Source organism: Jaculus jaculus, chromosome 5, assembly GCF_020740685.1.
Source record: "Jaculus jaculus isolate mJacJac1 chromosome 5, mJacJac1.mat.Y.cur, whole genome shotgun sequence".
NCBI classification, from domain to species: Eukaryota; Metazoa; Chordata; class Mammalia; order Rodentia; family Dipodidae; genus Jaculus; species Jaculus jaculus.
The window spans coordinates 167,151,631-167,176,609 of NC_059106.1; the positions used below are offsets into that span (position 1 = coordinate 167,151,631).

The 24,979-nt window shown below is 52.0% G+C and overlaps 1 protein-coding gene across 1 annotated transcript; it reads left to right on the forward strand.

Annotated features, from left to right (window-relative positions):
- The first annotated feature begins 982 nt into the window (after positions 1-982).
- On the forward strand, positions 983-18,745 carry Rrp1 (ribosomal RNA processing 1). The gene is made up of 13 exons (XM_004654617.2): positions 983-1,129; positions 3,049-3,131; positions 5,126-5,183; positions 7,811-7,896; positions 9,307-9,368; positions 11,904-12,033; positions 12,114-12,178; positions 12,352-12,536; positions 15,355-15,431; positions 16,045-16,142; positions 16,383-16,402; positions 17,157-17,273; positions 18,130-18,745. Exons 1-13 carry the CDS (start codon positions 997-999, stop codon positions 18,333-18,335), a joined length of 1,320 nt encoding a protein of 439 aa, XP_004654674.2. The 5' UTR covers positions 983-996; the 3' UTR covers positions 18,336-18,745.
- The last annotated feature ends 6,234 nt before the right edge of the window (positions 18,746-24,979 follow it).

Genomic DNA, 24,979 nt, shown 5'->3' on the forward strand with positions numbered 1-24,979 from the left:
CAAAAAAAAAATTAAAATGGCTAAATATGCAAGAAATGGTTACTCACAGTGACATGGCTACACAGAATGCACTATTCTATGCTTATTCTCTCCATTTGTTGAATTTCAAGATAAAAAGCACTTGTTTCATACAAGCTCACAAAACAGCATAACAAGAACCATCAAGGAGAATGTGATGTACAGTTAGTTCAGAGTAACAAACTATGGCCTAATGCCTCTACCTATTGCAGAGTATTTCCAAATCCAAACAATGGCCAAAAATCATTTGACATCTTTCCTAACACAGAAAAAAAATCCTTGCATGCCTCTCAGAGTCCAATTCTTTATAGAAAGAATCCTTCTGTTCAATTAACGTCCATGTGAACATCATATTTATTCCATCTTTATAGCCAAATTTAATGTCACTACAAAAGAAAGCAAATTGGACAACAGTCTATAAAGCCGTAATGGATGGAGATCTCTAAATCAGGGGTTTAAAACTGTTTTCTTCAACGGTCTCAGGAATCAACCAGATGAAGTTGCTGATGACCCATTTTTTGATGATTTTCGAGGTCTACTGGCAAAGGAAGATTGGTGGTTACCACCACCGGGGATGTTGCTGGTTCCATTCATAGTACTGGAAATGTAAGGAAACTGCGGATGAGGAGACGAACAGCCCTCAGGAGGCAGCGGCAGGAGGACTACATAGTGAATTCCAGGTCAGCCTGGGCTAGAGTGAGACCCTACCTCGAACAACCAAATAAACATAAAAACAAGAGGAGGCTAGAGCCCACGTCTTTCCTCCCTCTGGGCGCAGGCTGCAGTTGCACGTCTACGCCTCTGTGTGGCGCCAGCGCGCGCGCCAGCGTGGTCGCGGACATATGACGTTTACACAGCTGGAGTCGCGCAGTGTGAGGTGACGCGCAGGGTCGCGGGAGTGTGACGTAGGCGGGGTGTCGTCACGCGTGCGCGCGCGCCGCCCCAGAATCGTGAGGCGCGGAGTGCCGGGGCCTCGCCATGGTTCCCGGCGTGCAGCTCCCGCCGGAGATCCAGCTGGCGCAGCGCCTGGCGGGCAACGAGCAGGTGACCCGGGACCGGGCGGTGCGGAAGCTTCGGAAGTACATCGTGGCGAGGACGCAGCCGGCCGCGGGTACGTGGGAGCGCGGAGGGGGGGCCGGCGCCCGGGAACCGCGTGCGTCCCCGCCCGCGCCCCGTGTCGGTGGGCAGTGGCACGAAGTCCCTGCGCGTGGAAGCCCTCCCCGCCGCCCGAGTTTCTTTCCCAGCGGGGACGCCCTCCCCTCCGCCCGAGTTTCTTTCCCAGCGGGGACGCGCTCTCCGCCGCCTGAGTTCCTTTCCCAGCGGGGACGCGCTCCCCGCCGCCCGAGTTCCTTTCCCAGCTCTGGCCTGGTGCAAGCCTCGCCCCCCACCTCAGGCCGCACCCCTCCCACCTCTCTATCGGACCTGTCTTCCGCTACCGTAAACTGCTCTTTGTCTGCCCTCCCTCGCGTCCCCGCTCGCTGCTGCTGGCAGTATTCTGTTTGTGTAGGTCTTGGGGTCTCTGAATTTCCCGGAGCCTCTGGCTGTCCCTAAGGGCCCAGAATGTCCTTCTTGCTGTTAACGTGCTGCAGGGTCTCACGGTGTCCCCCCCACCCCTAGCAGCCCCAACATCACTTGGACATCCTTTAAAAATACAGATGCCAAACTGGGCTTGGTGGCGCACGCCTTTAATCCCAGCACTTGGGAGGCAGAGGTAGGAAGATCGCTGTAAGTTTGAGGCCAGGTAGGGACTGATTTCCAGGTCAGCCTGGGATACAGCGAAACCCTACCTCGAAAAGCAAAAAAGAGGAAAAAGAAAAAAGACAAACAAAAAAAGCAGATTCCGGGGGTACCGGCTGGAGAGAGGGCTTAGTGGTTAAGCGCTTGCCTATGAAGCCTAAGGGCCTGGTTCAAGGCTCGACTCCCCAGGACCCACGTAAGCCAGATGCATAGGGGGCATGCATCTGGAGTTCGTTTGCACTGGTTGGAGGCCCTGGCGTGCACCCTGGCGTGCCTATCCTCTGTCTCTCTCTCAAATAAATAAATTACATATCTATTTATCTATCTATCTATCTATCTATCTATCTATCTATCTATCTATACTTAATAAAAGAGAGGGGGACCTGTGCTCAGTTCTTCTGTGCAAGAGGCCTATTTAGGACTAAAAAAAGTACTGCCTCCCAGTATTTCTGCATTTCAGTGCCTGTATTGGGAATACTACTCCCCCCTCACCCTCCATGAGGTAGGGTCTCACTCTAGCTCAGGAATTAACTGTGTAGTCCCAGGCTGGCCTTGAACTCACAGTGATCCTCCTACCTCTGCCTCTCTGAGTGTGGAATGACATTTTTCCATTAAAATTATTTATAAGTGGTGGCGTGGGGGAGAGAAAACTAGAGAAAGAAAGAGAATGGGTGTGCTGGGCCTTCTTGCCACTGCAAATGAAATCCAGATGCGTACACCTCAGACTTTGCAAGCAGTCACCTTTAACTAAAGCGCCGTCTCCCCAGCTCTCGGAATGACCTTTTATTTATTTTCTTTTATTTTCGAGGTAGTGTCTCACTGTAGCCCAGGCTGACCTGAATTCACTATGTAGTCTCAGGGTGGCCTCAAACTCTCCGTGATCCTCCTACCTCTGCCTCCCAAATGCTAGGATTAAAGTTGTGGGCCACTATGCTTGGCCAGGAATGTCGTTTTAATGTTGAGACATAATAGAAAATTTACAGGATCTTAGTGAGTTATCACTAGCTGACTGTCCATGAACTGTGTGCCGCCATCCAGTCAGGAATGGATGAGTGCCCCACTTTTGACCCTTGGGCTGACACCTGGCGTTTACTGCATGTATGAGGTTACTACAGAAGCACGGCCATTCCCAGGCATGGCTGCTCTGAGTTGGGATGCGTTGGGAAGGGGCTAACTGATTAGTTCTGCATGGTAATAGGGATGTGGACCGCTTCCGGCACTCAGGCTTCCTTCCTGATCCTGGAAGGCGGGGCTGGGGATCTGTGGAGTTTCAGCGTTACTCTCCTGGTGCAGGTGGATTCACTCAGGATGAGCTGCTGAAGGTGTGGAAGGGACTGTTCTACTGCATGTGGATGCAGGACAAGCCGCTCCTGCAGGTGAGTGCCTGGGAACGCCACTGAAGAAACCACACGGAAGCCAAGGGCAGTGCAATGGGTGCCTGGCTCACCTGCCCTGTGTGTGTGTGTGTGTGTGTGTTCATGTGTGTGATGCATGTGGAGGCCAGAGTACATGGGTGTTGTTTGTTTCAGGCACTGTCCACCTTTTTGTTTGTTTGTTTGTTTTCAAGGTATGGTCTCACTCTAGCCCAGGCTGACCCAGAATTCACTATGGAGTCTCAGGGTGGCCTTGAACTTATGGCAATCCTCCTACCTCTGCCTCCTGAGTGCTGGGATTAAAGGCGTGCGCCACCCGGCTCCAGTCACCCTTTTGAGGTGGTGTCTTATTACTGGTATGGAACTTGCCAGTAGGTTAGACTGGTTGCCCAAGGAACCCCTAGGGTATTCCTTTCTCCACCTTGCCAGCACTGACTGCAGGGGGTGCCACCACTCCTCCCTTTTTTTTTCTTTTAGTTTTTCAAGATAGTGTCTTACTCTAGCCCAGGCTGACCTGGAATTCACTATGTAGTCTCAGGCTAGCCCCAAACTGTCGGTGATCTTCCTCTCTCAGCCTCCCCAGTGCTGAGATTAAAGGCATGCACCACTGTGGCTGACTTTATTTTTATTTTTCAAGGCAGAGTCTCTCCAGCCCAGGCTGACCAGGAACTCACTCTGTAGCCCAGGCTGCCTACCATTTCATGGCAATCCTCTTACCTTCTCTTAGCCTTCTGAGTGTTGGGATTAGAGCTAGGGCGCACTAGGACACCCATTTCCCAACTCTCTTTTAACTTGGCTAGAGTCACTGGATGGAGTTAGATGTCTTTTGTGCTTGTCCTGTGCGTCTGGTGGCACCCAGGCCCAGGGTCAGAAGGCTTTGGCCCTCGGTGAGGAAGTAGTAGGTAAGACGGTGGAGTAGATGCTGTCATGTTTATCCCGGGTTTGGTTGCAAACCAAGTGCTGAAATGATGAGACTCAAGGGACAGAGTGCAGGTCTCCTGGAAGGAGGGCTGCTCCTGGTCTAGGTTTTCTTTATGTGCCTTCTTTGCACTTCAGAATCACCTGGTGAGTCTAGATTCCTGGCCCATGCTTTTTTTTGAGATAGGGTCTCACTCTAGCCCAGGCTGATCTGGAATTCACTGTGAAGTCTCAGACTGGCCTCAAACTCTCAGAGATTCTTCTACCTCTGCTTCCTGAGTGCTGGGATTAAAGACATGTGCCACCATGCCTGGCTTTTTAAATATTTTTATTCATTTATTTGAGATAGACAAAGATGGGCGGGGGGGAGGGGGGAATGATAATGATCATGCCAGAGCCTTTTGCCACTCTAAATTCCAGATGCATGCACCACTTTGTGCATCTGGCTTTGTGTGAGTACTGGGCACTCAAATCCAGGCTATCAGGCTTTGCAAGCAAGTGTCTAACTGCTGAGCCTTCTAACCAGCCCTGCTGGCCCAAGTTCTTTTTTTTTTTCTTTTTTCCATATTTCTGAGGTAGGGTCTCACCAAGCCCAGGTAGGGTCTCACCAAGCCCATGCTGACTTGGAATTTACTATGTAGTCTTGGACTGGCCTCAAACTCATGGTGATCCTCCTCCCCCTGCCTCCTGAGTGTTGGGATTAAAGGCGTGAGCCACCACACCTGGCTCTGGCCCATGTTCTTGTGCTTACAAAACAGCCGTTCACAGTGGGCTCAGGAATGTCAGCCAGTATCCTGGTTGATGCTTGATACCGAGAGGCAGGCAGGTCACGTGGTCTCCGTTTCCTCTGTGGCTGTCACCTTCCTCAGGGCACAGCATTGGTCAGGTCAACACTGCTGCTTATGGAGAGTCTTGGCCCTTGCTGCAGAAGAGGCCTTTTGCATTACGAGGACCTTGTAACACTAGGAGTACCCTGGGCTGAAGCTCATCCAATGGCAGCCAGGTTGGGCAGTTGAGTGACTTGCTTTGAGAGCACAGTGTTTCTGGGTCTGAAGATGCATTTCCTGTTTCTCCTTCAGGAAGAACTAGGAAGGACCATTTCCCAGCTCACCCAAGCTTTTCAGACCACAGAAGCACGTGAGTACACCGCCTCAGGAAAGTTTGTCTTTGCAGGTCAGAGTCACTCAGGTTCACAGCCACTGAAGACACATGTTCTAAGATCTAGTGCCAGAGGGAGCCACTGTTTTTATTTTTATTTATTTACTTGTTTATTTTGCAAGCAGAGAGATAGAAGAAGAGAGAGAGAATGATAATGGGCACACTTAACGTGGGGAATCAAACCTGGGTCCTTAGGCTTTGCAGGCAAGCTCCTTAACTGCTAAGCCATCTCTCCAGCCCCCAGGGCACTGGTTTTCTTGAGTACTTGTGTGAAACAGGGCTGATGCTTGGCTTTTCCTAACTCACTCTCCCAGACAGACAGGCTTGGGAGTAGCAGGCTGCTCGGCCGTACATTTTAAAGAGAAAAGCTGCTGTTGTAGTGTGATGGTATTTGACTCAATCACCCTGAGAGCTGTAGTCTTCCCCTCAGTGTATTTATTCTTGCTGTCCTGTTTCTCATCCTCACCCTGTCTGCTTAGACAGCCTTTAAAAACCTGGTGTCTGGGCTGGAGAGATGGCTCAGCAGTTAAGGCGCTTGTCTGTGAACCTAAGGACCCCGGTTCGATTCTCCAGGTCCCACATAAGCCAGATGCACATGGTGGTGTATGTGTCTGGAGTTTATTTGCAGTGGCTGGAGGCCCTGCTGTACCTATTTCTCTCCCCCCCTTTCTCTAATTAAAAAAAAAAAAAATCAGGTGTCTGGGCTGGAGAGATGGCTTAGCTGTTAAGGTGCTTACCTGAAAAGATTAAGGATCCAGGTCTGATTTCCCACTACCCATGCTAGATGCAGAAGGTGGCACATGGTCTGGTGTTTATTTGCAATGGCTGGAGGCCTTGGCACGCTCATTCTCTTGCTCTCAAATAAATAGATAAGCGAACAAACAGATTTTAAAAATTAAAAAACAAAACAAAACAAAACAAAAAACCCTGACTGGGCTTGGTGGTGCACATCTTTAATTCCAGCCCTAGGAAGGCAGAGGTAGGAGGATTGTCGTGAGTTCGAGGCCAGCCTGAGATGACATAGTGAATTCCAGGTCAGCCTGGACTAGAGCGAGACCCTACCTCAGAAAACCTAAACAGACCTGGGCCCGCTCAGCCAGCCTGGGGGCTTTTACAACTCAGTGGTCCAGGCTTCCAGATACTGGGCTCAGAGCAGCAAGGGCAGAGGGCCAGCCCTCATGGAGCATCTGGGAGCTTGTGTTGTCCTCCTGCTGGGTGTCAGTTCTTTTAGACTGAAACTGACAAATGGAGGGTGAGTGTGTACATTTCTCAGTTTCGCAGAACCCACCTAACTTTTATTTTGTTTTTGTTTTCTTTGAGAGTGGTTTTTACTGTTTAGCCCAGGCTGGCTTTGAACTTGCAATCCTCTTGCCTTGGTCTCTCCAAGTGCTAAGATCATGGGTGTGGGCCATCAGGGATGGATATCTTTTATTTTTTATTTTTATTTTTATTTCTTTGGTTTTTTTTGTGGTAGGGTTACACTCTAGCCCAGGCTGACCTGGAATTCATTGCAGTCTCAGGGTGGCCTCGAACTCAAGGTGATCCTCCTACCTCTGCCTCTTGATTGCTGGGATTAAAGGCATGTGCCACCATGCCTGGCTGGATATTTCTTTAATGTTTTTTATTTATTTAATTTTAAATTTATTTATTTACTTGAGCTAGGCAGAGAGAGAGAGAAGGGGGTAGGGAGAGAATGAATATGGGCGTACCAGGACCTTCCGCTGCTTCAAATGAACTTTAGGCGCATGGGCCACTTTGTACATTTGGCTTATGTGGGTCCTGGGTCCTTTGCAGGCAAGCGCCTTAACCGCTAAGCCATCTCTCCAGCCCAGGGATTGCTTTGCTAGACTAGGTCTGGGCTCCCTCATCTGCACTCTCGTAAGAGCTCCTTGCTGAGCACAGATCACTCAGTGAGACTGATCAGGCTGCAGCCCACCCTGACTGAACCATCTGAGCAACAGTCCTTCCCTGGTTTAGAAGAGGTGCTCTTCCATATCCCAGTACCAGGGTGTCACAGGCCTGTCTCCTTGGCTGGCGTCTTCTTCCTCTTCAGTCACAGTAGATAAGGGTCACCCTCCTGACCTTGCGTTAATTATGTGTGCAAAGATTCTGTGTTTACTATAGTTACCTTTCAGTGTACTGAGGGGCTAGGGCTGCTCCATAAGATTTCTGGGGAGCACCATTTATCCCTTGGCATCCTGTGTTCCACATACTTAATATCTGGTCAGCTCTAGTTTGTAGACCCCACTTGGTAGGGTTAGTGGATCTAGCTGGGTGATCAGCAAGCAGCAGGGTACGGTTGCCCTGCTTCCGTGACTCCTTCTGGAGGGTGTGGGCTGGGTGTCAGGAGGGCCTCAGGCCAAGCCATGGTGGAGGCAGGGAGGCAGGAGAATACATGATCCCAGTAATCCGGCCTCTTGCAGCCATCTTCCTTCCTTTTTCTGCTTTAGTTGGGAAATTGTGGTGAAAGCTTGGGGTGTGCTGTGACCTGTGTTCCCTGCCTGAGAGCCCTGTCCTGTCAGGGTAGCCCATGTGGGATTTCTTGAGGGCTCCCCCTCATGGCTCTGGGGTTCCCATGGGTGCATACTTCCCCTCTCTCCCTCTAGAGCACCTGTTTCTGCGGGCGTTCTGGCAGACCATGATCCGTGAGTGGGCAGGCATCGACAGACTGCGCCTGGACAAGTTTTACTTGGTGAGTGTGGAAGCATTGTGCTGTCGCTTGAGCCTTCCCTGCCCAGGCTACAGAGTGAGGTACCTGAGCTGACTGACCCATGACCCCACCAGGCCAAGGAGTCAGCGAAGGCTTACATAGAGTGTTTTGCCTAGCAAGCAGTGTTCCCATCTTGGAGGATCATCAAGGGGTTAAAGAATTCAGTCTTGAAAACATTGTACACAGACTGAGTTCCTAGCAGGAGCCTTGCTGCGGCCCTCCTGCATGCCAGCGGGTCCTTGGTGGCAGGGACGGTAGGGAAGTGAGTCCCTGAGCAGCCTCTGCAAGAAGTGCTGCCCACTCTGAAGGCTCCTGTGGGGGGACTCCGCCCTTGCTTCCAGTGTGACTCCCTTCTCCTTCGCTGTGTTGTACTGCTGTCTGGGCCACTCATGTCTCAGGAATGCAAGGCAACTAAGTGCTGCTCTGACCCCCTCCCCTTGTGGAACCATGGTCTTGTTCAGCGTGGCCCTGGGGCAGTTCCCAGGCGCAGGGCAGAGTGCAGTGGCCAGTGTGTCTTGGGCTAGGACAGTGTGGCCATGCCCACGTGTAACTCAGTGAGGAAGCTGGAGCTTGAGGAGGAGGGGAGCTGGGCCTTGGGTGCTGGGTGCCTGGACCAGGCTTGGGCCCAGTACCACCATTAGCAGGATGTGGACCTGTGGGACCAAGGGGTCCTGTGTGAAGTCACTACTCTTGAGGGGTGACTGACTAGGCTGCCATTGCCAAGTCCTGCGTGAACACTGGTGCCTTCCCACAACCCTGCTGTGACCAGTTCTTGCAGCTCACCCCACTGTGGGGTCACCCAGCACGCTGGGCGAGGGCACATTCCACAGGCCTGCATTTCCAGGAGTGCTGCCTGGCTCTGTACATGGTGGGTCCTGGGGTCCTTGTGTCCTTGGTTCTCTGTCTTTGCCATGACTTGGGCTCCCAGTAGACATGTACTAAGATTCCAAAGGCGAGAAGCCTGCAGAGCCATGTGACAGGAAATGGGAACCCTGAACCTTGATTGACACTGTGTTGCAGAGCAGAGAGAAAATAGCTGTGCCTCACTGATGGAGAATGATGGCCTAGGAGAGCTTGGGGAACATAAGCCTGCTTCTGACCTGGCTTTGTGGTGACTGTGTGTCCTGTCCATTCCCGTCCGCTCTAGTTCATAGAGCCCGCTTACCCTGTGAGCCGAGCTTCCCCTGCTCTTGTAAAGCTGATAACTTCCAGGCACATGGTCCTGAGGGGTGCTTTTGTGACCACTAGGGCCCATCCCATCAGCGGTCCACTGGTGGCCATGCAGATGTTGGGGCTGAGTGTGGCTTTACCTTGAGGAGGCCCCAGACACAGGCAGGAGAGGCTTGGGCTTTCTGTCCTTCCACTAATGTGAGTCTTCCTTTCTTGCTCAAGCTCATGCGGATGGTCCTGAGAGAGTCCTTGAAGGCTGTGAGAACACAAGGATGGGAAGAAAGGTGGGTCCATACAGGAGCAAGGTAGGGGTTAGGGCCGGGGCCACACACTCCCAGGTAGTGGTGGGAGCTTATGTTGTGAGGTACCCTCAGTGGTGTTGCATGTGAAGCTATTTAAAAAAATTATGTATTTACTGTTTGTGGGCAGTCCAGTACTTCTTGCCACTGCAGACCAATGCATGATGCTTGTGCCACTTTGCATCTAGCATACACGGTGGCTTTAGAATTGAGTCCCTATTGCTAGGTTTTTGCTGCTAAGGGTGTTCACATCATCAGGGCTTTCAGTCTTTGTTTTGTTTTGTTTTTGTGGTAGGGTCTTGCTCTAGGAATTCACTATGCAATCTCAGGCTGGCCTCGAACTCACAGTGATCCTCTTACTTCTGCCTCCCAAGTGCTGGGATCAAAGGTGTGTGCCATCATGCCTGGCTTGCATTTTTTGTGGTTATTTTATTTTTATTTAAAATTATTATTTTGGTTTTTTGAGGTAGGGTGTCACTCTAGCCCAGGATGACCTGAAATTCACTATGTCGTCTCAGGGTGGCCTCAAACTCATGGTGATTCTCCTACCTGTTCCTCCCGAGTGCTGGGATTAAAGGCATGCACTACCATACCTGGCTTTTATTTTATTTTACTTTAGAGAGAGAGAAAGAGAATTGGTGCACCAGGGCCTCTAACCACTACAATCAAATTCAAGGCACATGTGCCACCTTGTGCACATGTGTGACCCTGTGTGTGTGGCTTGTTCTCGGGAGTCAAACATGGGTCCTTAGGCTTCACAGACAAGTGCGTTAACCACTAAACCATCTCTTCAGCCCCATGCCTAACATTTGTTAAATTATTTTTAAAAATTCTGGGGCTGGGGTGATGGCCTAGTGATTAAAGGTTCTTGTTTGGAAAGCCTGCCAGTCTGGGTTTTAGTTCCCTAGAACTAGGTGCAAAAAGTGACACATGCATCTGACATTGTTTGCAGTGGCAAGAGTGTGGTGTGCCCATACACAAAAATACACAGTGCAAAAAATAATTGTTTTTTAAAATTCTATATAACTTTTTAATATATTTTTCATTGACAACTTCCATAATTGTAAACAATATCCTATGGTAATTCCCTCCCTCCCCCCACCTTTGAAACTTCATTCTCCATCACACCTCTTTCCCCTCTCAGTCTCTTTTATTTTGATGTCATTGTTCTTGTCTTTTCCTCCTATTATGATGGTCTTGTATAGGTCATGTCAGGCACTGTGAGGTCCTGGATATCCAGGCCATTTTGTGTCTGGAGGAGCACCTTGTAAGGAGTCCTGCCCTTTCTTTGGCTCTTACATTCTTTCTGCCACCTCTTCCGCAATGTACCCTGAGCCTTGGAAGGTGTGGTAGAGATATTGCAGTGCTGTGTACTCCTCTGTCACTTCTCAGCACCATGATGCCTTCTGAGTCATCCCAAGGTCACTACCATCTGAAAAGAGAAGGTTCTCAACTAAAAGTGAGAGTAGCATTAATATACTGGTGTGAACATTAAGAGAAGTGCTTATTGGGCAGTTTGATGAGCATAGTATATACATTTAGCCAGACAGCAGCAGATGTTATACTCCTAGCGCTCATGACTACCCCTGTTGTAGGTTTTCAGTATCGGGGATATATTCCCTCCCATGGAGCAGGCCTCCAGTCCAATTAGAGGGCTGTTAGTTTCCCTCATAACAGACATGCCACTGTTGGCATATGTCAGCTCGTTTGGCCTGGCTGGCTAAATATAAGGCTTGCAGTGTCCACTGTGGAGTATGTTCTGTGGTGATTTCTTTCTCTCCCATTGAACTGCATGCAGAATGGCTTCTTCCAGCTTTCTGTCAGCTGGTCTACATGGAAGGGGTTTTCAGCTCAGTTCCAGCAGGGTTTCTCAGTGACCTTGCAGCCCAAGTATGTGCAGTCTTCAGCAATAGGGTCTTACCATCTATTCCTGATGGGAAATCAAGAGGCTTGGCATCAAAATTGTATATAATTTAAAAAAGTTATGACTAATAAATGATTATAAAATCCTCAAACACTTTTAGGAAATGTTAAAACTTCCATTTTTGGTGCTGGGCATTAAGCCAGGCTCCTACGTGCACTGAGCACTCCACTGAGTTGCAGTTCAATGGGACATGTCCCAGCCGAGCAAGCACCCCATGTGACAGGATGGCATGTGGCCCTCAGGCCTTGGTGTGCCTTTCTTGGCACAGCCTCTGATATGGCCTGACATGTCTTTGAAAGCAGAGCAGACCACCTGGCAAGGTGGCACGTGGCAGGTGTTGCTAGGCCTTTTCCCACCTGTATATTGAGAACAGGGGAGGTGTGAATACAGTCCCACACAACCTTGTGCCCCCTAGGCTTGGTGCTGCTGCTGCTTGGACCCAGCCTCGCTGGCCTTCACCTGTGGCTGTGAAAGGTGGTGGTGGTGGCTGGTGGCACCTGCTTCTCCATGTGGGTCCTGCTAGAGTGCACGTGGTGGGAGTCGGACTCACTGGCCTCTGGCCACACGGCCGCTGCTGAGTTTTCTCCTCTCCTCAGACAGATCGAGCAGCTGCTGGAGCTGCTGACCACCGAGATACTGAGCCCCGACAGCCAGGCCCCCAATGGCGTGAAGAGCCACTTCTTGGAGATCTTCCTGGAGGAGCTGAGCAAAGTGGGAGCTGCAGAGGTGAGGCAGACTCATTGGTGGTGGGGGGGCTGGACTTGGTGCACAGTCCAGGACTGACCCTTCCCCCTGGCTTTCCACAGCTCACTGCAGACCAGAATTTGCGGTTTATCGACCCCTTCTGCCAGATCGCAGCCCACACTAAGGAGTAAGTGGTGGGTGCTCAGGACCTTTGTGTTTGAAAGGAGCCTGACATTTCTCTTCTTGGTAGAGCTACATGCCCTCTCAGGCTCCAGTGCCCACTGGCCATCTATACTAGGAGAGGCTCAGAGTCCAAGAGCCCAGTCCAATGGGCTCTCTGGCCTCTGTTCCACCCCTCAGTTCCCTGGTTTTGCATAAGATCGCTCGGAACATATTTGAGACAATTGTGGAACAAGCTCCATTGGCCATTGAAGACCTGATGAATGAATTGGATGCGCAGACTGGGGAGGATGAGGTGATGGAAGGTGATGAGCTGTCAGAGGGTGAGCAGGAACAAGACACACCATCCAAGAGGCCACCCGCAGGTGAGGATGCCAGCCCCCTCCTGGGTGTCTGTCCTGGCCTGAGCCCGGTTTTTAGAGGGATTATTCTAGCTGCTTCCTGGCTGGCCCCTTGTCTCTGCTCCAATCTCCAGAGTTTCTTTCTCTTACAGCATGGAGCTGTAGGACCTTTGAGAATAGAAAGAACACGTGTTCTCTCTCCTAAACCTGTTTTGGCTCCTCAGCATGCTCAGCCCCCTAGGCCCCCTGCACCAGCTCCCGTTCAGCTTCTTTCTGGAATGTTCCTGTCTCAGGCCTCGGAGATCCCTGTGTACTGACTGGCACCTGCTCTCCGGGGCACAGCTCACCACGCCCCTACCACTCTCAGGCCACCCTGACACCTGCCGCCTCTTTTTTCCTCCTCTTCCTCCCTTTTCTCCTCCTCCTTTGACCTAGGGTCTTACCCTAACCCAAGCTGACCTGAAACTCACTCTGTCGTTCCAGTCTGGTCTTGAACTCACAGTGATCCTCTTACCTCTGCCTCCTGAGTGCTGAGATGAGAAGCATGTGCCACCACGCCTGGCCTGACCTGCCTTTTAAAATGAAGTCTCTTCCCTGTTTGTTTGTTCAGTGGTTGGGGGTGGGCAGTGACGTTGAGATGGAGCTCAGGGTCTTTTGTGCTAGGCAGGCCCTGTAGCACTCGCCCGGCCCTTCTCTCTGCTTCTGCTCTGAGCTTCTCTGTCCCCACAGGTTGTTTCTCCAGCGTGCTGCTCATTCCTGTCCTGTGTGGTTGCAGTCAGGTTGTGGTGCTGAGTGCACTTTGGGTAGGAGTGAGTCCTGCGTGTATGGTCCCTGAAGGGCTTTGGGTTCAGCCTGCAGAGCTCTTACAGCATGGTGTCCAGCCTGGTCTGTCCCCAGACTTGATGCTGACTCTGGGGTCTCCACACTGTTGGCTCACTGTTTCTAGAAAGGCAGGTTTTAGTTCAGGACTCTCTTTCTGCCTTAAGTGCCAGTGCTGGTGAGCCCCTTGCCCTTTGTGTGAGTCAGTAAATAACCTCTGGCTCCCCTACACCATCTGGTTATCTTGTGTGTCTTTCCTGTTCCTTTCTTGCCCTCTCAGGAGCTCACGTCATTCCAGGAGCCTCCTGGCAGGTCCCTCACTGCCTGTTTATGGCTCACCAGCCAGCATTGCCATGGTCAACCCCCTTCCACATTGATCATTTTTGTTACATACTGTCCCCTTGCCTCCATCTGCCCAGCAGCCTTTCTTCTAAAGGCAGTGAATGCCAAGCTGGATGTGGGGGGCGCGCCTGCTGGCTCAGCACGCAGGAGGCTGAAGCGGGAGGGCTGCTGCAAGTCTTAGGCCAGCCTGGGCACAGCAACAGGCCAGCATAGCTACATAGCAAGACCCTGCCTCAACTCTGTCCCCTGCCCCCAACTAAAAGATGCCACTGTGAGGGCTGGAGAGATGGCTCAGTGGTTAAAAGTGCTTGCTTGCAAAGCCTGATGGCCCAGGTTCAATTCCTCAGTATCCATGTAAAGCCAGATGCACAAAGTGACGCGTACATCTGAAGTTCATTTGCGGTGGCAGGTGGCTCTGTTGTGCCCACATCCATTCTGTGTCTTTCTCTCAAGTAAATAAATACAGGTTTTTTGTTTTTGTTTTTTCGAGGTCTCACTCTAGCCCAGACTGACCTGTAGTGTACTATGTAGTCTCAGGGTAGCCTCCAACTCACAGTGGTCCTCCTACCTTTGAGTCCCAAGTGCTGGGATTAAAGGCGTGAGCCACCACTCCTGGCTACAAATAGGTTTTTTTGGTTGTATTTGTTTTCTGAGGTAGGGTTTCACTCTGGCCCAGGCTGACCTGGAATTAACTATGTAGTCTTAGGGTGGCCCCAAACTCACAGTGATCCTCCTACTTCTGCCTCCCAAATGCTGGGATTAAAGGCATGCACCACCACGCCTGGTAAATACATGTTTTAATGTATTTTCTATTTATTTATTTGAAAGAGAAAGAGGTAGAACGTGAAAGAGAGAGAACAGGCGCACCAGGGCCTCCAGCTACTACAAATGAATTCCAGATGCATGCATCCTCTTGTGCATCTGGCTTATATGAGCCCTGGAGAATCAAACCATATCCTTTGGCTTTGCAGGCAAGCACCTTAACCACTAAGCCATCTCTCCAGCCCAACACAAATATTAAAAAGAAAAAAAAAAGGGCTGGAGAGATGGCTTAGTGGTTAAGTGCTTGCCTGTGAAGCCTAAGGACCCTGGTTCAAGGCTTGATTCCCCAAGGCCCATGTAAGCCAGATGCCCAAAGGGGCGCATGCATCAGGAGTTCATTTGCAGTGGCTGGAGGCCCTGGCGCACTCTCCTTCCCTCTCCCCCCCCCCCCTTTCTCTCTCTGTCTGTTGCTCTCAAATAAATAAATAAAAATGAACAACAACAAAAAAAGCCAGGTGTGGTGGCACACAACTTGAATCCCAGTACTCAATAGGAAGAGGCAGGAGGATTGCCATGAGTTTGAGGCCAGCCTGAGACTACATCGTGAATTCCAGGTCAGCCTGAGCTAGAGTGAGACCCTACCTTGAAAACCAAAACAAAACAAAACAAAAGGAAAGGAAGAAGAAGGTGGCAGTGTCACCAAAGTCCCGAGGACATCAGCTTTGAACATGAATGAGTGTACCGTGGCCCCTGGCCCAACCCACCTCGAGCACCTGAGCCCAACTCTTTTTCTTGAGCTGCCTGTCCAACACTTGCCGCCGGGATACCACCCCCACCCATCTCTGCTCTCAGGAGACTGCGTGTGTGAGGCCGAGCCCACACCAGGCACACAGCTTTGTGTTCCTGCATTCCTTTTTAGGCTCCATCCATAGGGGTGACCTTGAGGTGGACAAGGAGGTGCAGGACGATGGAGATGGTAGTGGTCCTGTGCTCCAGGTAAGCATCCAGCTCTGCGTGCTGTGAACTTGGCCTTGCCCTCTGACACCATTGCCAGGTGGGAGGAGGGCAGCAGAGATGTGCAGACTGGCTGTGGGCAAAGACAAGTATGGGCCTGCTTGTCTGCAGGGTTGCAGCGTGGCGCTGGGCCAGGCGCTGGGCTTAAGCAGAGCGATGATGGGTCAGAGCTCTGCATCAGCTAACTAGAAAAATAACATTAGTGAGGCTTTTAACATTGGCTGCCTGTCTCATTAGTAAAATTTGGGGCATCTTTGCATTTCACTTGTTTTCCTGCCTGTCTGCTTGTGGCTGGTCGAGAATACGAAGTCTCGGGGGACACTGCCCATTACGGTTCTCGCTGGGCTTCTGCGATTGCGTGTTCTCATGGTGGCGTGGCTCTACCTTAGTTTCACTTGGGCCACGCTGCTCTGGAACCTGCCAGGCGGTGGGTGGCTGCATTTGCCAGAGGTGCTGAACAGCACTGGCTGTGTTCTGTAGCTGAGCAGAGAATCCTGGTGTTGGGCCAAGTGCCTTCTCAGTGTGGTCAGGTCTGTGTTCTTGGAGCATGTGGAGGGTGGCTGACTCCCGACTCTCTGGTGTCTTTTTGAAACAGTTTGACTATGAGGCAGTTGCTAACAGACTGTTCAAGCTTGCCAGTCGACAGAGCACCCCTTCTCAGAACAGGAAGCGCCTCTACAAAGTGATCCGAAAGTGAGTCCTTCAAGTACCCGCCTGGCCTCACCTTGTGGAACCTTGTGCTGTCTGCTCACCCACAGTCCACCCCTCTGCCTTTGCTGTAACTTGTCTGTGAAGTGGCCTGGGCCAGGGGGAGGTCTTCAGAGTATGATTTCAGGAGTCCCTGTCCTCTGCAGCACCCACATGGGACTGACGTAGCTTCCTGCTTTGGCCAGGACTACATCTGAGTGGTAACATGTCTGTGTTCAATTTCAGGTTACAGGAACTGGCTGGAGGTGAGGCTTCAGAGGGCACCGAGTGGCCACCTGACTGAGGAGACACTGCTCCTCATGGGAGGAGCGGTTTCCAGCAATCAGTCCTTCAAGCATGGTCTCTTCAGGGCCTGTGTTTAAGTGGGTTGGGTTAGGCCCGTGCTCCATGGTGCTTGTTCTTCCTGGCTTGCTGAGTGGGTCTCGGACTTCAGCACCCATGCCAGCTCCTAGGAAGGTGCTGCCCCCGTCTCTCAGTGTTGGCTCCACTCGGCAGGGTGGCATGGATGACCTGAAAGACAGCCAGCCCCTTAGGTTTTGGGAAGTTTTCAAATGTTCAGACCAATTCTAGCTTATCCACCATTTTGGTTCCAACAGGAACGTCCTAGGTCTGTCATGTTTGCCTGCATGGATATTCTTCATCCATACACAAGGCCGTACCCTAATATTTCACGTAGACCGTGAATTAACACCTGGTATTTTTAGGTAAAATTCATAGTGGGGTGTGTGTATTGTGCACGTTGGTTTGTAGTAACCCCAGCTGAAGTATAAACCGCTACACTGCCCACCAGTCCCCTCTGGATAAGAGTCAGACCTTGGAGTCATCATGTGAAGACTGGTTCTGAGCTGGGACAGGGCATGTGCCTGAGGATCCCAGTGGCGTGGTCACTGACACACGTTGCATGTGGTGTGAGAGCAGGCCTGTCTTGAGGTATGGACGTGATGCGTGCTGGCACACCAAACCCCACCTCAGCTTCCTGACTCGTCACCTGCTTCTCAGGCACTTTTCCTGAGGACGATGTCCCAGAAAAAGCCTACAAGCGCCTGCTGGCAGGGAGGCGGGAGCGGAAGAAGAACAGGAAACGCTTGCTGAGATTGCAGCCACAGACTGAGAAAGGTAGGGTCCGAGGTGCTGCCCCACCGGCTCTGTCCTCCTCCCTGCCCGTTGTCCCCTTGCCCGTGGTCATTTGACATCTTTACTGGAGGCATCTCTCCAGGCCACAATGCCCACTGAGCACATGTCTTGGTGACTGCTCACAGTCTTTTTTCCTAGTTGAAAGTCCTGCTGTCTGTGGGGACTTCTCTGCCAGGCCGTGGTGATGAGGCTCTGGCCACGTTACCTCTCCCTGGCCCTCATCCTGCGTTTGATCTGCTCCTCTGTGTCCAGCCATCCTGAGCCTTGCCACTGTTACTTCCTTTCAGAGGCCTTTCTCCCTCAGCCAAGCAGCTCTGCCAGGCTTGGTGCTGGGCAGGGAGGTGGTGGCCCTGCCCATGGTGACAGGACTTCTCATCATTGCCTACTACGCCAGTCCTGGGATCTGCCCTACGAAGGGTCATTGGCTTCACCCCATCTCTGTCTCAGCACCTCTGTGTTGAAGCCTTTCTATCGAGTGTCCCGCTTAGACAGTGACTTCTCACCAGCCTAACCTCAGCCTGGCTCTAGACCCAGGCCGGGCACTGGCTTTGCAGTGCTGTGGTGCAGCAGGTTGAGTTAACACTTGCTGGCTTGGAGCTTGGGCCTATCCCCCTGGCTAGGGTAGACTCCACTCCCTTCCCACACCTTCCTAAACACCCTGCTTTCCATTTCTGGGCCATCTACCCTGTCCTGTCTCCCTGCTGGTCTCTTCCTGACCGAGCTGGGCGGGGAATTCTTGCTTGTCTTGTCATGCCGGTGCCCGCCGTCACGGAGTGAGCTGCTTGGACATGTCCATGCTGTCGTCACAGCTTATTCCCAGGCTTTGCTGTTTTGGCAGGGGACAGTGAGGCAGACACTTCAAGTCTGGACCCAAGCCCTAAGACTGAGAGGAAGAGGAGTAGGAGAAAGGCTGAGAAGACAAACCAGAGAGGGGCTCCTAGAAGGAGGAGGAAGCCTCGTCAGATGTCCAGTGCCAGAGCGAAGGCAGCCAGTGGCCAGCAGCCGAAGAGAAAGAGGAAACGGCCCCTGGAGAGTGAGAAGTGAGGCGGCCAGCCAGGGCCAGCCTGCCGTGCGCGCTGTCACCGCCGGGCGTGCTCCTGCGGCCTCTGAACGCCGTGGCTCCTTCCCGTATGGGAAGGGCAGGGGCAGGATGAAGAGGGGTCCCTTCAGTGCCAGCCCTCCAGGGTCACTCCTGCTTTGGGGCCACTACCTGTGTACCATGACTGAGGTCAGAAATTCACACTCTGAATGCCACTTGTTTTGGTGCAGTGGCTGTGCCTGTGGTCTTAGCCCTCATGGGCAGAGGCAGGAGGGTCGATCGAGTTTGGTCCAGGCTACAGAGTGAGACCCTGTCTCAGAAAGCCCCAAAAAGCAACAAAAAAAACAAACCCCACCTATGTAGGGCACTGTCTCCTGTTCCCCGGGTGTCTGTAAATTAAACTGATCCTACCGAAGCCACGCTGCTTGTGTGCACGCATCTCAGGTGACAGGAGCCGCTTCTTTCCTCTTTTGTAAGGAAAAGTGTGCCTGAGGAGAACTTTGGCCAAAAAAAAAAAAAAAGATACCAGGGTGTTCCCAGTGGCTGGCGGAGGCTCTGTATGCTCCTCAGGAACCTGTGCTGGGCTTGAGTGAACTTGGGGTTGAGCATGGGGACAAGTCTACGGCAGGAAGGTCTGCCCCGGAGGCATTCTGGTGGGCCCGTGGGCCGCAGCATGCTGCCAGGACCTCCGCGGGCGGCCTGGGTGCTGCCGAGGTGACCGCGCGTGTCCACCTGAGTGAGCACTTCAGAAGACAAGTGTGTGCACTGGGTGCTGGCAGCAGGTGCACCGTGTGGGGGAGGAGGAGCTGGTCCTGCCACAGGGCTGGCTCACACAGAGGTCCGGCGCCCTCCCCCGCCATGGGTACAGTCTTGCAAAGGTGACACTCCCTCGTGGCCTATCTGCATGGTAACCTCATCCACGTTGACATTCCCCCAATGCTGGCATCACTGCAGAGCCCCTTGTTGGCAAGGCCCTTGGGTTTGCACTCTAGAGGCGGGGTGGGGTGAAGGGGAAAAGGATGCACCTGACCCTAAGTCCCTCCTGTCCAGAAACTTGCCCACACGGGTTGAGTGCCAGCATCTGCCTCGGGAGCCAGGCACAGGCTTCGTGCGCTTTCCAGGGAAGTGGAGGGGCTTCTCAGTGCTCTTGGCCTGCAGTAGCTGAAGCGCTGCCACAGCTGTGACTGAGCTCTACCCTGGCTGAGCCTGCCTTCCTCCCTGGGTGCAGAGGTGGTGCTCCCGCGTCTTGGGCCTTGTGGTTTGGGGTCTCTGCTCTGCGGTTTCACAGAGAAGGATGGGCAGTCTCGTACCTCTGCCTTCCAAGCCGACAGCACGACAGTGGCTCTCTGGACAAGCATGGGCTTTAGTGAGCATAAAAATGGCTACTGAACTGCCTTGACTTTGGAAAGCAGGGCCATCGTGATGTAGATGTCAGCGGACAGCCCACCCTCCCAACTGACTCAAGCAGGGAAGGGAGTTCCTGGCTCATCCCCAGATGGGAGTGTCTCCCTTTGGGGCCTGTAGCTCTGGGCTAACCTGGGGAGTAGTCGGGCCCCCGCAGCCAAAGATGAACCACTGGTAGGTTCCTGTAGCCCTGACCCCAGCAGGGGATGCTGACAGCAGGATGCCGTGAAGCCTTAGGGATCCAGCAGGGCAGGAGGTGATGGGAAGGTGGAGTGTGCCTGAAGTCAGACCCTGGAAGACACAGAGCCACTGACTGACCTTCCAGCTTGCCCGTCTCCCTGTGCCTGTTGCTTCCTAGTCTTAATGGTTTCCATTCCTTTAAAAAAAAAATACTGTATTTGAGAGAGATGAAGAGGCAGATAGACAATGGGAACACCAGGGCCTCTAGCCACTGCAAATGAATCCAGATGCATGTGCCATCTGTGTACCTGACTTTACATGGATACTGGGGAATTGAACCCAAGTAGTTAGGTTTTGCAGGCAAGCACCTTAACCTCTGAGCCATCTCTCCAGCCAACTCCTTTAAAATTTTTTTAAATTTTATTTTCAAGCAGAGAGAGAGGAAGAGGCAGATAGAGAATGGGCATGCCAGGGCCTCCGGCTGCTGCAAATGAACTCCAGATGCATGTGCCACTTTGTGCATCTGGCTTTAGGTGGGTACTGGGCTATCAAACCAGGGTCATTAGGCTTTGCAGGCAGATGTATTAACTGCTGAGCCATCTCTCCAGCCCTATTTCGTTTCTTTCAAGGTAGGGTTCCTACTCTAGCCTAGGCTGACCTGGAATTCACTGCGTTGTCTCCAGCTGGCCAAACTCAGTGATTCGCTGCCTCCCAAGTGCTAGGATTTGAGGTGTGTACCACCACACCTGGCAATGCCCCGTTTTAATAGATGTTTTCTTTCTCATTCAGGATCGCAATGACAGTGGGCAAGGAGATGAGCATCCCTAATGAGATGGCTTGTTACACTCCACATCCCATGAGGGGACACACAGCATGCCATGCCACATGGGGATGGCACATGGAAAGGCCAGGGACCAGCTGGAGGCAGAGGCAGTGAAGAGGGGAAGGAGACAGGAACTCTGTTCTGTAGGAGAGAACCAGGCGAGGCTGGGCAGGCAGCTAAGGACAGCCTGCTGTGGGTCACTTTGGACTCAAATGTGGGGACTGTCCCAGGTGTCTGATGCCTGTCCAGGGCAATGAGGTCAGGTGGTTAGTGGCCCAAGAGTGAGAGTCCCTACAGACGGTGGTTGGGCGGGCCTGGATGGCCACGTGTGCGTCAGGAAGGTGTGCTCTAGAAAGACTGGGTGGGCTGTCCCTTTAGGGTGGTCCCCTGGTATCATAGCACCAGATGGCAAGCCCTGGCTTCCTGCTGCATAGTGCCCACAGCTTGTAGGTCAGGAAGAGAGGGACCAAGAACCCATCCTTTCTCTGCCCTCCCCGTGGGCATCTCCACCCCAGCAGGTAGCTTGTGGCATCTAGCTATTGCCCTGGGTCAGGGTCTGGTGGAAACAGCCTCCTCCTGATGCCGCTGTGCCATGTCGGCCTGAGCCCAGCAGGGGGCACTGCGGACGTGGTTGAATGAAGGGCACCTTTCCCCCAGGCAGCCAGGACAGCAGGGCCATGTAGCCAGGCAGCACGCAGGCTACTAATACTAATACTGTGAACCTGACGCAGCCAGGGGCGGACGTGTGCTGCCCCGTCCCTCTGCCAACCACGGCAGCGGTGGTTTTGCTGCTCCTTAAGGAGAAAAATTCACACCAGGCACAGGTAGATTGAGACGTGATCAGGATTTATTTTTAGCAGGTGTTGCAGTCAGGTTTGCATTGCTGACAGAAATCACCCAACCAAGAGCAGCTTTTGGAGAAAAAGGGTTTATCTTGGTTTACAGACTCTAGCGGATGCTCCAGGATGGTAGGGCAAACGATGGTACGAGCAGAGGGTGGACATCACTTCCTGGCTAACATCAGGTGGACAACAGGAACAGGGGTGTGGGCCAAACACTGGCAAGGAGAGACTGGCTATAACAACCACAAGTCCGCCCCCAGCAAAACACTGCCTCCAGGAGGTGTTAATCCCCAAATCTCCATCAGCTGGGAGCCTATTACTCAGAACACCTAAGTTTATGTGGGATACCTGAATCAAAGCACCCCAGCAGGCGAGAAAGCAAAAGTAGAAAGCAAGTACACCCTCTGAAGTGAAGCGATGGAGGGGAGGGGCAACGGCAGAGGCCACCTCCAGCACCTGGACTTGGAAGCCTTGGTCTACCATCTTCCCTCCCTTTGCCCTGCAGAAGGTAGCCTGGCGTGGGTCCTTTCCTGGAATAGGTGAAGGCTTTATCCACCTTTTACCATCCCTATCCAAAATTCAGTCTGTTAAAATTGGATGCAAAAATAAGTTTTAAAAAGTGGGGGTCCCCACAAAGTTTACTGGGGGAAAGGTGGTCGTGTCTTCTCCAGTCTTTGTGAGAGTCAGCTGGAACCTACTGGGACTGACTTGATTGTTTGGCCCACGTGCCACCCTCCTTAGCTACTTAGCTTGGCTATTTCATACATAGATCCTCGCTATTCCTTGAAGTTTTTTTAAAATTTATTTTAATTTATTTGTTAGGGACAGAGAGAATGAGAGAGACGGGTGCGTCAGGGCCTCTAGCTACTAAAAAAGAACTCCAGACACGTGCCACCATGTGCATCTGGCTTATGTGGGACCTGAAGAATCAAACCTGGGTCCTTAGGCTTTGCAGGCAAGTGCCTTAACTGCTAAGCTATCTCTCCAGCCCCTTCCTTGCAACTTAAAAAAAAATAATTTATTAGAGAGACAGAGAGAGAATGGGTATACCAGGGCATCCAGCCGCTGCAAATGAACTCCAGACACGTGGGGCACCTTGTGCATCTGGCTTATGTGGGTCCTGGGGAATTGAACCTGGGTCCTTTGGCTTTGCAAACAAGTGCCTTAATTGCTAAGCCATCTCTCCAGCCCTCCTTGCAGTTTTAATCGTGGCATTTGCTTTAATCCTAGTAAAGTCAGGTCTAGACACCCACACACAATCTGGGTATGCGTCCATGGCGGGCTCAGGTCATTTTACCCAGGTTAGGCAGAGGCGCTGTGTAGGCGCTGGAGCCTCTCTAAGCCTCATCACAGCCCGTTTGCTCCTCTTCCTATAAGACTCCACTCTCCACTCTGAGTTGCCCCTGCTGTGTGTGCTTGTTTGTAGGGTTCTCAGGAAGTGGGCCTCCCCAGGCCCTTCACTGGCTCATGCTTCCTGCAACTGCAACAAATACTGGTGCTTCTAAATAGGACAGGTTAAGTCAGGCGTGGTGGCGTATGTATCTGGAGTTCATTTTCCATTGACTGGAGGCCCTGATGCACCCATTCTCTCTCTCTTTCTCTCCCCCCCCCCACTTGCCCCCTCTTAAATAAATGAATGAAATATTTTTTTTAATAAGAAACATTGTGGGGCTGGCGAGATGATGTAGTGGTTAAGGCATTTGGCCTACAAAACCGAACAACCTGGACTCAATTCCCCAGTACCCGTGTAAAGCCAAATTCACAAAACGGCACTTACACCTATAGTTTGTTTGCAGTGGTAGGAGGCCCTGATACACACTGTCTCTGCTTACAAATAAATTTTTTTAAATTAAATTTAAAAAGCTGGTCGTGGTGGCACATGCCTTTAATCCCAGCACTCAGGAGGCAGAGGTAGGAGAATCATCACGAGTTTGAGGCCACCCTGAGACTACATAGTGAATTCCTGAGCTAGAGTGAGACCCTACCTCAAAAAACCAAAATGAAAAAAATTTTAAAAATTTGTGGTACAGCCACAGCAGGCAAGACAGCAAAGAAGACTGCCCAGAGGCATTCTAGGGGGCTCCTTTGTTCGCATGTGTACCTATGAGTATGTAGGTATGTGTGGGTGTGCGTGTACTTGCGTGCACATGCATGTGGAAGCCAGAGGTAGCCTCAGTTGTCGTTCCCCAGATATCCCATCCACCTTGCTTTGAGACGGGGTCTCTCGCTGGCCTGGAGCTCGTGGGTTGCAGAGGCTGCTGAGTGGCGTTTCGGTGGGCCAGGGCTCTGCGCCAATCACAGCTGTGGTCGGCTCCTCATCCGCACACATCCACAGCGTTGCACAACTGTCACCACAGGAGTTGCAGAACTTGCATGCCACCCCAAAAGAAAACCCCACACCCACCAGCAGCGGCTCCGCATTCCTCCCTTCCTTCAGCTCCTGCAACCACAAACCCGCTTTCTATTTTTGGCCTCTTCTAGGCATTGTCTAGGAAAAAAAAAAAAACCCAAGAGTCTGGCTTTCCTCTGAGCACAGGGTCTTCAAGGTTCATCCAGGCTGACGTGTGTCCGATTTCATTCCTTCCTGAGGGCCGGATAATAGTCCACAAGGTGACTGGACCACTTGCCACCGTCCACTCATGTGTGGATGGACACACAAGATGTCTCGGCATCTGCTGTTCCTAATGGCTGTGGACATGGGGTCTGGGCTCCATTTTTCTGAGTCTCTTGAGTCCTGTAGGAACTCTGTAGCTTATCACAGAACCAGGAATTTGCTCATGTTTTTATGTTGCTGGAAGCCTTCCACGGGCAGGGGTGTGGAGGTGGGGAGACGGCTCCAAGAGCTGTTCTTTCCAGAAGCTGCCGCAGGTCTCTGCAGCAGGAGCTGGGCCTGGCAGCCCCACACAGGTGCAGGTGGGGTGAGGTCATGCTGGCACAGGTCAGTGAAGTCATTTTGCTGGAACTGTTTTCCTTCCCTGTTGTTGTCCCTGGGCCTCACTTCCTAGGGGCGTGCTGTAGTTGCTGGCACAAAACACCCAACCAGCTGGGCGTGGTGGCTGTGGTGGTGTGATTCAGGTGCCCCTCATAAGCTTTGGTGTTCTGAATGCTGGGTTCCCAGCTGATGGAGATTTGGGAATTAACGCCTCCTGGAGGGAGTGTATTGTTGTGGGCGGGTTTATGGGTGTTATAGCCAGTTTCCCCTTGCCAGTGTTGGGCACACTCTCCTGTTCCTGTTGTCCACCTTATGTGGGCCAAGGGGTGATGTCTACCCTCTGCTCATGCCATCATTTTCTCTGCCATCACAGAGCTTCCCTCTCGAGCCTGTGAGCCAAAATAAACCTCTTTTTTTCTCACAAGCTGCTCTTGGTTGGGTGATTTCTACCAGCAATGCGAACCTGAC

Bases quoted from the DNA above. Each gene is read 5' to 3' on its own strand.
- Rrp1 (XM_004654617.2), top strand. From the start codon at position 997: ATGGTTCCCGGCGTGCAGCTCCCGCCGGAGATCCAGCTGGCGCAGCGC. The intron at 12,034-12,113 runs GTGAGGCAGACT...GGCTTTCCACAG, and splicing joins GCAAAGTGGGAGCTGCAGAG to CTCACTGCAGACCAGAATTT. The intron at 12,179-12,351 runs GTAAGTGGTGGG...TCCACCCCTCAG, and splicing joins ATCGCAGCCCACACTAAGGA to TTCCCTGGTTTTGCATAAGA.